This window comes from Esox lucius, chromosome 9 (assembly GCF_011004845.1).
Source record: "Esox lucius isolate fEsoLuc1 chromosome 9, fEsoLuc1.pri, whole genome shotgun sequence".
Taxonomy (NCBI): Eukaryota; Metazoa; Chordata; class Actinopteri; order Esociformes; family Esocidae; genus Esox; species Esox lucius.
Window position 1 is genome coordinate 12,684,825 of NC_047577.1, and position 13,862 is coordinate 12,698,686.

A 13,862-nucleotide genomic window follows, 5' to 3' on the forward strand; every position below is an offset into this window, starting at 1 on the left:
GTTTTGGTACCCAGCGCCATCTACAGATCAAAAGCCATAGGTTACATCGTTTCGTCATCTTTATTGTACACCTGTAACACATTCCGGACTTCATTTCCCATGGTCCGTCGAGCGTTTAATTCTACGTCACTGAGATGCGTGGACCGGCAGAATATGTAGTAACACGTCATTCTACTGGAGTCGCCCAACCTCTTCTCGGTCTCATTTCTGGTGTCCATTGGGATTTCTTTCTCAAATGCTGATAAGAATTTATGTATAACAGCCTAACATTTTCTTTCATCTGGATTTCCCACTGGATCTGAATTAAAGGTATGATACTTCGTCATAATTCGTAGAAAGAAGGCCCTATTTCTTTTCTTCGGTTTCTGCGTTTCCAAATTTTCTGAACTTAGCTAACTAGCTAGGTGGCCTAGGTTTTAAAATAAGCCGAAATAGCTATTGGCCTTTAATACCGAAATAGCTGTTGTTGTAATCAATTGAGCTATTATAAAATTTACATAGATTCTTTTTTGTTACAATACAATGGTATGGCCTTTGATCTAATGGGTTTGAGAGTAATTTCATTTTAGATTCACTACCGTCTTCACTCAGCTAGAACCGGTAGATAGCTAGCTTTCTTGCTTGCTAGCTACGGAAAGAAGCTTGCAAACTTGTTCATCTGCGGGCTACATCCGCCTTTTCGGAAGGTATATCTACAAGGCGCTATATGGGTCAGATATATATTTTTTTTTACCAGATATAAAATCCTTTTTTTTTCATTTGCATGAGGAATGTTTGAAACAAATGTAGCTACTGCAGTTAACTAGCTATATTATATATGCCTTCATTTCTTAAACATAAAGATTGTCTGTTACCCTTTACATCACCTTCTGGTTCTTGTTTCATTTTGGATGTTTTGGGCTGTGTTTTGTAGCAAGTTAATATTCAAGGATTTCCTACTTTTACCCAGTAATACAGTACATAATATGCCCCTAAATAGCAAAGAAGATAAGCTTTCGATGTATCCATGATCAGTGGATCGAGACTGAGTGAAGGGTTCTATAGGTCAGATGTCAGTCACCCATGGGCAGTCGTTTGTGTCTTTTCGTGGCAATATTAACAAGCCTGATAAGGCTATTTGACAGGCTCAATGTGAAACATGTATGGTGGTATGTTGCGTGTGCATAGTGTGCTGCTTTCACCCAAAACGTCAAATTTTACTCCCAAACGTCTCTCCCTTAAAAATGCCTAAAATAGACCAAGAACCATGATAAACACGTTTCTTGTTATCTAAAATGAAAATCCCCAGAGTGGACGTTGTAACTGCTAGTGATTTCTTAGGACCACGACCATCAATGAAATGGGCCATCATAAATAGACTAATAGCTAGTAACTTAGCTGAAACCGATTATGTAGTGTTGTTTTTTTCATACTTGCGGTCTCAGAAGTTCCCTTGAGGAAGTGAGGTTCTGTCTATCATTCGGCATGGGAAGGTGTCCAGTAGTGATGGGCATTCCCAGTCTTTGGTGACCTGTGGAACCGTTCACCAAGAGCTGTCTTATTTGGCTCCCAAACGCTCTTTGTTTTAAATATTTAAAAATATGAAAACGTGAAGATATGCCATCTTAAGATGAAATATTGTTTCTGAAAGAGCCTTAGGAAGGACTCGAGCCCACGCTGCAGTTTTACATGTGTACCAGAGGCAGCAGTTCAAAAACAGCCATGTGTTCACAAGAAACCAATCACTATTGAGAGCAGTCCGATTCAAGTCCTGGTTAGTCAATAATCTCGTTTGACATGGTGTCATTTCACATTAATGTTTTTGGCGTGCAGAGAACCAGTTGTTTTTTTCCCCGTTTAACGCAGCGACCCAAACAGCTATCCGTAGTTACAAGTGAGTCCTTGTTCCGTAAGATTACATGGAAATACCATGTTCCATAACTAGAGCCCTGTCCTGCAGATTCCTGTCACATCTTTTACCTTTTTATTTAAAGCGGTTTCGGTTTCGTCTTTTTGTTTGATGGTCCAGTGATTCTCTCAGGGAATTGTATATGTTCACACAGCTCTGTCCAAAATCTGCAGATTGTTTTTGAGTTCTTGGGCATCAAATCTATGACATCCTGGATGTAGGTCATACTGTTTTCTTATTTATATGGTAAAATGACATGCTCAAACATAAGGATGCATGCCAATATAAATAAGTAGAGTATGAAATAAACTAATGTAGATCTAAAGGGAGAGAGAAATAGGGCGAGGGTGTGGGGGAGAGAATTCCTACTGAAGCTACAACGCCGTATGCTTTGATGGCACACCCGTCCCTGAAACCTTTAATATGTTGTGCAGGTGTGCCTGTGACCTGTGTTTGCGTCGTAATTAGCCAAGGCATTCCTCTTCAGCTTATCACAACAAACCAAACAGGTTTGGATGACACAAGTCCCCGTCATCGCCATTCCATCCGCGTCACCCGTACCTTGATATGAACGGTGAACAAAGCCTTGGAAGTAGTCAGAGCTGAGATTAGCTCACGTAAACTCCCAAGTCTCTAAGCAGAAGCCAGGAGACGTAGTCCTGTCTTAGCGAAGTTAGAGCTGGTTTAATTACTACTAACCTGACGTCGGATTCATTCATTTTTCTTTATTTATCCGTCTCCTATTTATCTAAACCGGCTAGGCACATACAAATATCCTTTTTACTTTCTTCTTTGCTGAAGTTGCGATGGCAACGTACCAGGAGTTTATCCAGCAGAATGAGGATCGGGACGGCGTGCGTTTCAGCTGGAACCTGTGGCCGTCGAGCCGGCTGGAGGCGACCCGGCTGGTGGTGCCCGTCTCGTGCCTCTTCACCCCGCTGAAAGAGAGGCCGGACCTGCCGCCGGTGCAGTACGAGCCGGTCCTCTGCAGCAGGGCCAACTGCAAGGCCGTCCTTAACCCTCTGTGGTGAGTAGTTGTGAATGCTGACTGTTGTCATTTTGACGGATTCACCGGCTGCCCAGTGGGAGCGTTTAAGCCTGATGGGCTATTGAGGCTTCGTTGCATTGACGGGCTTGCGTTCACTTAGCCGAGAGGTCGCCCTTCTCTGGATTTCACGACCGTCGACCCCTCCATGTGCTGTAATCGTTAGGCCGCTACCAAAGTGAACTTTGAATCCAGCGACGGTGTGTCGTGTAGTTCTCCCATTATGGAAAGCATGTAGTTTAGCAAGCTACTGGGAGGGGTGCATTCTGGTGAACTTGATTGTACAACACCTCACGCTGCTTATTAATCTACAGCTGGGGAATGGCACAGCTTCTCTTAATGCCGATGTTAGAGAGTGGTTGGAAATCAGGCACGGGTTTGATGGAAACCTAGCTATTGGCGGAACTGAATGACATCTCCTAATGTTGTGGAGCGGGTGGGAATATTCTGGGAGCAGGGTGTGAAGTGTGAATGTCCAACTTGTTTTTCATATCTTTAGTAATTACAGTTTAATTAATGTGTACCTGGGTGTATCACTATTGGATGCAGTAGGTGTGATGGATCAAGTGTTACCACACGTAGCCAGTCCTATGTACACACGCTCTTGAAGCACTTTGAGCCGCAGGCTGGATGCCACGTTGCTCTGCGTTGTGTCCTACCTGGAGATATCGCCTCAGCGTGACGTTGCTTTCTTTTCCCCCCTCTGTAGTCAAGTTGACTTCCGAGCCAAAATATGGGCGTGCAACTTCTGCTTCCAGAGAAACCCGGTAAGGAGACCTACATCAGTGGCGTGGATTTTCTCTCAGACGTTTTCTCTCCCTTTCCACAATAAAAGGCCTAGTTGCATAATGTGGTATTTATAGTAGCAGCTGGGAATTCCTCTAGTAATAGCGACATTCCTTAAAAGAGCACCTGCTATTAATAATAGCTATATCCATGTTGTCATCTGTAGATTATCTCCGTTTCTCATCTGATTTAACTGTTAGGCTGGCTACTTTTGTCTTTCACATTTCACATTGTGTTATAATTTTTGTAACAGTCACAGACATTGTAGCCTTCCATTCATGTTAAGTGTAGTGCTACTGGACTCTCTGCATTCCTTTCAGGTAAACCGATTAGCTAAATAGTTTCGTCTCTTCCCCGTCACAGTTTCCTCCGTCATACGCCGGCATATCGGACGTTAACCAGCCGGCTGAACTCATGCCGCAGTTCTCCACAATTGAGTATATAGTACAGGTAAATACACAGTCACACCGGGTCGCCTCGCACGCGACTGACTTCTAAAGTGTCCCGGACCAGACCCGGAAAATTACTTAATCAAATATGAATGAAAGATAACCCTGGCAAACCAAAGGATTTATTGAAAACGATGTGCCTGGTTTGATAAGAGTTTGCCATTGGTTGTACATATAACCAGGATATTATGTTAACGGGCGAGGCGTCGAAAGTGGAGTAAAACATTTTGTTGCCCCCCCCTGCCGTGTAGCGTGGCCCCCCGACCCCTCTCATCTTCCTGTACGTGGTGGACACGTGCCTGGAGGAGGAGGACCTGCAGGCGCTGAGGGAGTCCCTCCAGATGTCCCTGTCCCTGCTGCCGCCCAACGCCCTGGTGGGCCTCATCACCTTCGGACGCATGGTGCAGGTCCACGAGTTGAGCTGCGAGGGCATCGCCAAGAGCTATGTGTTCCGCGGCACCAAGGAGCTGTCGGCCAAGCAGATCCAGGTGGGGGATCTGAAAACGGCATGCTAGCTGTGCGCGCCCTGCTTTAACTGCCTAGGGTCCTGAATGACTCCCTGCTTTAACTGCCTAGGATCCTGAATGACTCCCTGCTTTAACTGCCTAGGGTCCTGAATGACTCCCTGCTTTAACTGCCTAGGGTCCTGAATGACTCCCTGCTTTAACTGCCTAGGGTCCTGAATGACTCCCTGCTTTAACTGCCTAGGGTCCTGAATGACTCCCTGCTTTAACTGCCTAGGGTCCTGAATGACTCCCTGCTTTAACTGCCTAGGGTCCTGAATGACTCCCTGCTTTAACTGCCTAGGGTCCTGAATGACTCCCTGCTTTAACTGCCTAGGGTCCTGAATGACTCCCTGCTTTAACTGCCTAGGGTCCTGAATGACTCCCTGCTTTAACTGCCTAGGGTCCTGAATGACTCCCTGCTTTTAGCTGTAGTTTGGCCTCAAGGAGCTTGCTTCCAGAATGATCTAGCCTAGATGGAGTCAAGACACATCCAGAAAAAAGGGCTTAGAAGGGTACAGCTATAAACCTGGATGACGCTCAGTTCTATGATTGAGGGGTGTTGGATTCCAGCTATCTAGGTCAAGGTTTGTTTTCTTTGGACTTAGAAGTAGAATAGGGTCATATGATCACTTGTCAGTCTCCTTGAGAATTAAATAAATATAACCTGGATACAGGTTGACGACCGTCAGCTGTCGGTATTATTAGAACATAAAGGAGAGAACACGAACCAGACTGGAGGAAGGGAACGTATTTGTCCCAGGGGAAAACACAAATTGGGTCAAACATCTTGCGTTCATGATCCTGACTGAAATGTGGGCCTGGGTTAGAGGTTGTAAATTTCAGGACGTGGACAATTGGGAGAACTACTCTTCAGGAGGGGTTAAATAGCTTTGTCGCTTCAGTATACAAAGCCCCCAGGGTTTTAAAGCTTAGAAACCAACCTTGACTTAACTCTTTCCCGGCCTTAGGACCCAGAGATCTCCTGGTTGTTATTTTAGCCCTCTAGTCAGGGACTGAGGTAGACATGGGACCTTTGGTGAATGGAACTAACTACCAGGTAGAGTAGAAGTCTAGCAATGCTCCTCTTCCCCAGGCTCCAGAGGTCCATAGATGCTGTGTTAGGAGACAGTGGCCCATGGAATCCCCCTACGGGTCTCATCAATATTTAGAACCAATTTCGTTAGTTCTGTCAGAACTAAAATCCATTTGTCGCAGTCCACAAGAACCGGTGTCTTATTGAATGCTCTACAGTCAAATGACACTGTGAAACACTGCTCAGGGGACATCATCTTAGGCTCACAGTTTATACTCAAAATAGACACTCCGGTCTCTTCTCAAAGCCACGCAAACTCACAGGTCTCTCTTTCAGGAAATGCTGGGCCTGATGAAGCCAGCCGCCTCGGGCCCCCAGGGCCGTCCCGTGGCCCCTCAGGACCCATCCGCCACCTGTAGGTTCCTGCAACCCGTCCATAAGGTGGACATGAACCTGACGGACCTGTTGGGAGAGCTCCAGAGGGACCCGTGGCCTGTTCCTCAGGGGAAGAGGCCGCTACGCTCCACTGGGATCGCCATGTCCATCGCCGTGGGCCTACTGGAGGTAACACACAACACGTGATATCCACACTCGCACACCAAACTAGCTGGCCACAACTAGTCCCTCTGAGATATCTGTGCCTGTGCCCTTTCTTCAACATTGTAGTACACACACACACTCAGTAATACTGAACTTTACTCTCCTTGACAAGTCACAGGTTTCAAGTAACCTTTCACCCATATGCTCTCATTCACTGACCTGACTGTTTTATCTCTGCGTTGACCTCTGGCCAATACGTTGTTGCTCCTGCCTTGCCTCTATAGTTCAAAGGTGGCTTTTTTTTTTGTACTGATACAGTAGATACAGATTTCAGCTGGTAGTTTGGAAAGAAATGCCGGCGTGCCTAAACGGGTCGCTGTAAGAGCATTTGTGTACATTTTCCCAATCACTTTGCTTGGGCACAGAATGGAATTTCTCCGTAATGAGGAGATAATGATTTCCATTGTTCTCTCTGGGATGCTGATTGTGAGAAGGGTTATTGGTGACAGGACTTGATTCTGAATTGTATGTATTCTTCTCGTATCTGTTGAGCTTTTGATGCCGAACTACTTGTACAAGGACCAAGGAGACTGATTATTTTTGTGTGGCAGCTGTTTGTTATGCCTAAGCCTCTCTGGGGTGTTCACAGAGCATTAGGGCTGTGAGCTGAAGTGATACGGCCCCTGGCTTCATCTCGGCTGTGCCGTTGCGACCTGAGTTCTGTTCCTGGTTGCGTGATGCCGAACGTGCAAAGGCCAGTGCAAATTGGCTCAGGACTGTCCAAGTTGAGGGAGGGTGGCACTAGCACAAACATACCCAATTTGGCGCGTCGAGAGCCTGATGATCAGTTGACAAGTTTAATCAAGTGGGTTTTGGCTGCTTTTCTGTATAAGCTCTTTTTGACAACTGTTTGTAAAAAGGGCGTTTAGAAAATGAATGTGACTGATTGGTAACCGGAGGACCGGATTGGGGAACTACAGATGTAGATCAGTAAGAATACGATGAACAAATGGCAGGTTCTGTGTCGGCAGACATGTCTTTACCAGGAATACCACACTGACCATAGCCACCGTCTGTCCATCCCCAGGGAACATACCCCAACACAGGGGCCCGCGTGATGCTGTTCACCGGGGGGCCCCCGACCCAGGGCCCCGGCATGGTGGTGGGAGACGAACTCAAGACCCCCATTCGCTCCTGGCATGACATCACCAAGGACAACGCCCGCCATCTGAAAAAAGCCACCAAGGTGTGTGGATAGAATAACAGAACGGAGACGTTCTAGTCCGTGTTGTACTGAGACGGGCTACAGGAATGACCGGCCAGTCTACATTGTCAATTCATGTGGTGAAAAGTGGTTGTTTAGTGAATAGTTTCATTTTTACATTCTTAAACAAATGAAGCATTTTGTATATTAACACAATTTAGCTGAATTATATAATAATGTAGCCAAGAGATTCGCAGGTATGAGGGCTCTTAACTTGAGGTATGTTCATGAACACCCATGCTAGGTGTTTTCAATGTGTTAACCGTGTCTCTCTGGTCGTGTGGTGCAGTACTACGAGGCCTTGGCCAGCCGCGCTGCTGTCAACGGCCACAGCATTGACATCTACGCATGTGCTCTCGATCAGACCGGACTGCTGGAGATGAAATGTCTGTCCAACCTTACTGGGTAAGTCTCAAACAACACAATCCCTTCAGTTCCCACTGAGGCAATAGGCAACTACAAGTGGGTCAAAGCCTTCCACGTCCTACTGCAATTCAAGCCTGGAATTGACCTATATGTTTTCCTTCTGCTTTATTTTCATGTCACATTTCTGGCTTTTACAGTCTGTGGGCCCTGGAGGTTGCGCAGTTAAGAACTTAAGTTAAAAAAAACAAAGGGTCTTTGTTAAACTATTGTTTCTCCTTTTTCTTTCCGTCTTTCCCCAGAGGCCACATATCAATGGGTGACTCGTTCAACACATCTCTGTTCAAGCAGACTTTCCAGAGGGTCTTCAGTAAAGACTACAATGGGGATTTCCGCATGGCTTTTGGGGGCACGTTGGAAGTCAAGACATCCAGGGAGCTGAAGGTGTCCGGAGCAATCGGGCCTTGTGTCTCCCTCAACGCCAAGGGACCTTGTGTTTCAGAGAACGTGAGTCATTCCTTCCGTCACCCTGTAGAAACCCAACGCATGGGTTGCGCATTTCCGGGAACCAACGTTTGCCGAATTTGTCGGCCCGATATGCAAATGCCTTGTTTCCACATGGAATTAGCGGTGACGTTTTTCGTGGTGGATATTTGTTTTTATGGTACAGGAGCTGGGTGTCGGGGGTACGACCCAGTGGAAAATCTGCGGCCTCAGTCCTTCCACCACATTGGCCTTATACTTTGAAGTGGTCAATCAGGTAAGCGCGCGCCCTTTCCTCATGCACAGCCACTTGTTAAGTAGTCATTCAGGAGCGTTGATGAAAGTCAAGTGACAAGGATTTATTCCCCGCCATAATGACTTGGTGAAGGAACAGTACTGTCAGCACTCAGTGTTTTCGCGCCGTTCAGTGGGTCTCTTTGCCTGACCGTCTCTGCCTTGTTCTCAATGCAGCACAACGCCCCCATCCCGCAGGGAGGTCGAGGAGCCATCCAGTTCGTCACCCAGTACCAACACTCCAATACTCAGAAGAGGATCAGGGTCACCACCATAGCCAGGAAGTAAGTCCTCTCCCGGACTTTCGCCCGGTCCTGTTAAAACCCTCAACCTCCCCGTTACGTGGACGTTGCTATGTGGGCGTCCGTACGTGTCCCGGCCCTAAACCTCCCCTCCCCTGTCTCCACCCAGCTGGGCCGACGCCCAGTCCCAGATCCAGCACATCGAGTCGTCTTTCGACCAGGAGGCCTCGGCCGTCATCATGGCCAGGCTGGGAGTGTTCAGGGCGGAGTCAGAAGATGGGCCGGACGTCCTGCGCTGGCTCGACAGACAGCTGATCCGGCTGGTGAGTGACCGCTGAGATCGAGGAGTTGACCCCCTTTGTCTTGTCGTCGATTGATTAAGCGTAGGCTGTTTGAGGAGGACAGTGTTGTGGTTCATGTAGCTGGTTGTCAGGGGAGTGGGAGTGGTTGTGGATGGATGCCTGCATTGTCTTCACATGGCCTCGTCGTTCCTCTTCATTGTTGAGGAATGACAGAAGGAGTTGTCTGGAATGTGTACTGGCAGAAGGATCTGAATAGTAATTCGATGACGGGTTCATGCCTCTGACGTTTCAGAAGCCGTGTAATATAACCGGACGACCAAAATAAAACCACCCAAGGTGTGTACTGAAGCGTGGGTTCAGTCTCTGATGTTTGTTTTGTCTCGTCTCCTTGGTTACAGTGTCAGAAATTCGGTCAGTTCAACAAAGATGACCCCACCTCCTTCAAGCTGTCGGAGTCCCTGTCACTCTATCCACAGGTGAGGCTGACACCTAGTGGTGACTGCACAATTACTCAAACCCTTCAATAAAAAGCCCTTTGGGGGAAAAAAAAAACACACACACAAGATTGCTCGTCACGGGCTAACTTGAGAAATACACACTCGATTCGTCAGCTATTACAAGACTTCTTTCAACAATGTAAAATAGATTTGGACCAAATTTCGAAGCTATTGTGAATGCAACTTTTTTCTTTGTTCTGTTTTCCTAGTTCATGTTCCACCTGCGACGGTCGCCTTTCCTGCAGGTGTTCAACAACAGCCCGGACGAGTGCTCCTACTACAGGCACCACTTTGTCCGTCAGGACCTCACCCAGTCCCTCATCATGATCCAGCCCATCCTGTACTCGTACTCCTTCCACGGGCCACCAGAGGTCAGACTAAGACCCTGTTACGGGGGGGGCAGACACACTGACCCCCTCTCTGTATTCTGTAGTCCATAGGGCCCAGGATCTGGATGAAGCATGTAAATACCAAATGTAATCCTAGTCAGCGCTCTTGCTCGTCCGGCCCACAATCTTCCCTAATGTCGTAAAACGGGTCCTTGGCAGGTTCACAGGAACATTTGTACATTAGAGAAATGGGTCATTTTAAATCGTAACGGCTCCCAAACCACTTTTCTCTGTGGATATTGGATGTGAGAGTTAACCTGTCTGTCTGTTTCTAGCCTGTTCTCCTGGACAGTGGTAGTATCCTGCCAGACCGGATCCTTCTCATGGACACCTTCTTCCAACTGGTCATCTATCACGGAGAGGTGAGAGGACATTAGCGGCCTCATGCTAAGGGGGGCAGCGGTTTCATGCTGGTGGGGGGGGGGGTCTCAACAACCAGCGGTCTCATGCTGGTTGTTGGTGTAAATACAACATACCTCTACATATTCCTTTTTAATATCCATGGCATTTTCCACAGTCAACATGTCATTGAAACAAGACATAATATTGACAAATAGGGCAGGCCCAGCTAACCCCAGCCCACAGTCGCCTATCTCCACCATAACCCTGATCCTTCTCTCAACCAGACCATCGCCCAGTGGCGGAAGGCGGGTTACCAGGAGCAGCCGGAGTACGAGAACTTCAAGCATCTGCTGGTAGCGCCCCTGGATGACGCCCAGGAGATTCTGCAGAACCGGTTTCCCATGCCCCGCTACATCGACACGGAGCACGGAGGGTCACAGGCGCGCTTTCTCCTGTCCAAGGTCAACCCCTCCCAGACGCACAACAACCTCTACGCCTGGGGGCAGGTAATGGATCTCAACTCTGTTATTTTTATATGTCTAAAAGCGTCGTTGCTGACGGCGGAGCACGTTGATGCTGTGTTGTTCTGGCGTGGGATTTCAAGGCAGCTGGATTCTTTAAGTCTTTTTGGGTCCATCTGCTGCGTTGCGCGCTGTTGGCCTCTATATCCTGTCATACTGACACTGTCGAATCTGAGCCAACTGAAGGAAGCTTTCATGATTTATTTGGCGTTGTGCAACACTCGTCCCATCTTTCATTCTCTCCTCGCTCTCTAGGAGACGGGAGCCCCCATCCTCACCGATGACGTCAGTCTACAGGTGTTCATGGACCACCTGAAGAAGCTGGCGGTGTCCAGCGCCGCTTGAATCCCCCTCCCCCTGGTACCGAAACCGCAGCTTTCTAACCAGACAGAAATATCAGCAATTCTGTTTCGTGTCTGGCTGACGAGGCGACCGAAGTGAAGGACGCTAAAGGAGATAGTCAAGGAGCGGGAGAGCCATTCATATAAGGACCTATACATTTCACTTGGTTTTAAACCCAAAATGTTATGATTCCCAGGTTCATGTTTCCAGAATTTTTCAACCCTAAAATTGTGACATACAATAACTTCTCCCCGTTACTGGAAAAGCCAAACTCGATTGAGGGGAAGATATTCATAAATTCTTACATTCCCTCATACTAGGAAAAACTATTATCATTATTGGGCAAAGGATTATAATTAGTTTACTTGTTTGTCTGTGCTAACTAGCTACTGTAGCAGTTTGGTCAGTTTAGGCTGCTCAATATCATGATGCTTTTAACTATTTAAATACTGTATGTGCTTCATTTTGTCCCTGTCTAGTTTGTTTTCCACGAAAATACCCCTCAAAATGTGGGATACATAATGTTTTGAGTGAATGCAAGTCTATAGAGCTACTCTTAATACTTGTTAATACAGAAAGACTTGACATTCAATGAAGAACATTGCTATTCTATTAAATACCACATTCCTATTTTTAGCCTAGTCTGACTGCTTTTTCCATTCTTCTATTTCTTCTGTCATCAGGCATTTTGTACTACTTCCTCCCATCATGACTGTTCCTTTACCTGTTTACATGGTCTCTTCCTGATGTTAACACTTGTACTTACTGTAAAAAGGGAATGTTAATTAATTGATTTCTTAATGCTATGCATATAAAGTATTTCAAGACAACCATACATTGTAGTCTCATGTGTATTTCATGTCACTTGTCATGTGTATTTCATGTCACTTGTCATGTGTATTTCATTTCATGGCTCTTTTTTTTTTTTTTTTTTTTTGTGTTTCCATGTCCTGATTGAGATGTGGAATACCTGTCCATTCCCGGAGTATCATTCATCTTTGTTAACAGATAGTATTCTCTCATTTTAGTTCCTGGAAAGCTAGTCCAGGGATTATGTGTTTAGTCAATGTGTGAGGGTGACCGTTCTCATTTACACAGATAAGCTCGGGGTCAAAAGTACATTAAGCTGTTTGGTTCATTGTAAAGCTGATTCCTCTATGGGCTCAGTGTTTCCTGATATCTGGTCTCCATGTCTTGACAGTTTGTATCATCCCAATCGATAGGAACAATCCAGTTATGTATTTAAAAAATAATTGATCTAATCGGTCACTTTATCGGGCAGTGACTAGCTCTGTCCGCCTGTCTTTTACAACAAGCTCTCTGAACAGATGCCTCTTGTCCAGAGTAGCAGATGAGCAATCTGGATCCGCAGTCGGGATTGGGAAACAAAACACAAATCCAATCCGACAAAAGCAATTGGCATTTCCAACTCTCTGACGCAATGTACCCACAGCCCGTTAAAAACCCCATACACAGTCATAGAAATACACAACTCAACAATTTCTCAGACAAACCCGCGCTGTTCCGTTAAGACGACTGCGGAAACAACCCAGTGAGACAGTGTGATTTCGAGGATCTGTGACGTGCAGATTAGACAGCCTAATCCTCAGGATATCTCGTGAGACGAATTCCCATCCGTCTATAGGTTACTCAACAGCCAAACGCATGAAACCTTGTCTATGGCTGAGAACCCAAATCCTGCGGAGTGCCCTACTTTTGAGCAGGACTCGTATATAAGGAATGAGTGCTACTTGGGAAGTGGTCCTTCCTGTGCTTGGAATACTGCTGTTACCTGGTTTTGGAAGCGGATATTCTTAAAGGACTGGGCCTATGGATGAAAGTGTCTTGCGACATCTTGGTGCATACAGTAATCTGTCATGATACAGACATGGCATTACGCAACCGTGTAAGCCGTATGTATTTGCGTCGCCTGACTCCATATGTGGCCTATAAATGGCATGGGTATTTATTATGAAGTCTCAGGGTTGCCAGCTTTTGACACAAATTAAGCTGTATTCATCCGGATAATGATCTTCCATTGCCTAATCTCCCCCCTCTCAAAATGCATCCATTTTGCATTATGTTTAAGCAACAGATTTGCCTGAGTGGTGATTCATATTAATGCGTCTAGGGCATTTGATTTCCTGTTTTATTCTTTAGTGTGTGTACCATATTTATATCTCTTGGAAATTTGTGGAAAAGCTTAGGCAAAGCTGTATGGAAAATGTGTAAAGAGCAATTCAAATATTAATCTGTTCTTGTTCACAAACACAGATAACCACACATGGAATTTCAATGTACTGTTTTTTCTAGAAATTGTATGTGAGCGTAATGTGTACGTTATGTACTATGAATTATAAAATAATGATATATTTACATTTGATGCCTTCTATGAAGGAACTGATGAGAAAAAATTCTGACCAAAGAGCACGAGTGGTGAAACCAACATTTGAAATATAATATTTCATCATTCTGTTGACCTTGACCAGGCTCTTAGGACCAGTCTCATGGAATCAAAGATCTATTGCCAAATTGATCTAACGCATTCTCATTTTGATGCCAGAATGAGTACTGGT

The 13,862-nt window shown here is 46.0% G+C and overlaps 1 protein-coding gene across 1 annotated transcript; it reads left to right on the top strand.

Annotated features, from left to right (window-relative positions):
• The first annotated feature begins 156 nt into the window (after nucleotides 1-156).
• Nucleotides 157-12,121, top strand: sec23b (SEC23 homolog B, coat complex II component). The gene is made up of 17 exons (XM_010872881.4): nucleotides 157-309; nucleotides 2,690-2,915; nucleotides 3,643-3,700; nucleotides 4,083-4,169; nucleotides 4,420-4,656; nucleotides 6,044-6,271; nucleotides 7,335-7,493; nucleotides 7,801-7,916; nucleotides 8,177-8,381; nucleotides 8,545-8,634; nucleotides 8,829-8,935; nucleotides 9,063-9,216; nucleotides 9,594-9,671; nucleotides 9,902-10,063; nucleotides 10,357-10,443; nucleotides 10,708-10,929; nucleotides 11,200-12,121. The coding sequence occupies exons 2-17, from the start codon at nucleotides 2,695-2,697 to the stop codon at nucleotides 11,287-11,289; spliced, it is 2,301 nt and encodes a 766-aa protein (XP_010871183.2). The 5' UTR covers nucleotides 157-309; nucleotides 2,690-2,694; the 3' UTR covers nucleotides 11,290-12,121.
• The last annotated feature ends 1,741 nt before the right edge of the window (nucleotides 12,122-13,862 follow it).

Excerpts from the sequence above, each read along its gene's own strand:
- sec23b (XM_010872881.4), top strand. The coding sequence starts at position 2,695 with ATGGCAACGTACCAGGAGTTTATCCAGCAGAATGAGGATCGGGACGGC. Across the intron at positions 7,917-8,176 it reads TGTCTGTCCAACCTTACTGG|AGGCCACATATCAATGGGTG; the intron begins GTAAGTCTCAAA and ends GTCTTTCCCCAG. Across the intron at positions 9,672-9,901 it reads CCCTGTCACTCTATCCACAG|TTCATGTTCCACCTGCGACG; the intron begins GTGAGGCTGACA and ends CTGTTTTCCTAG.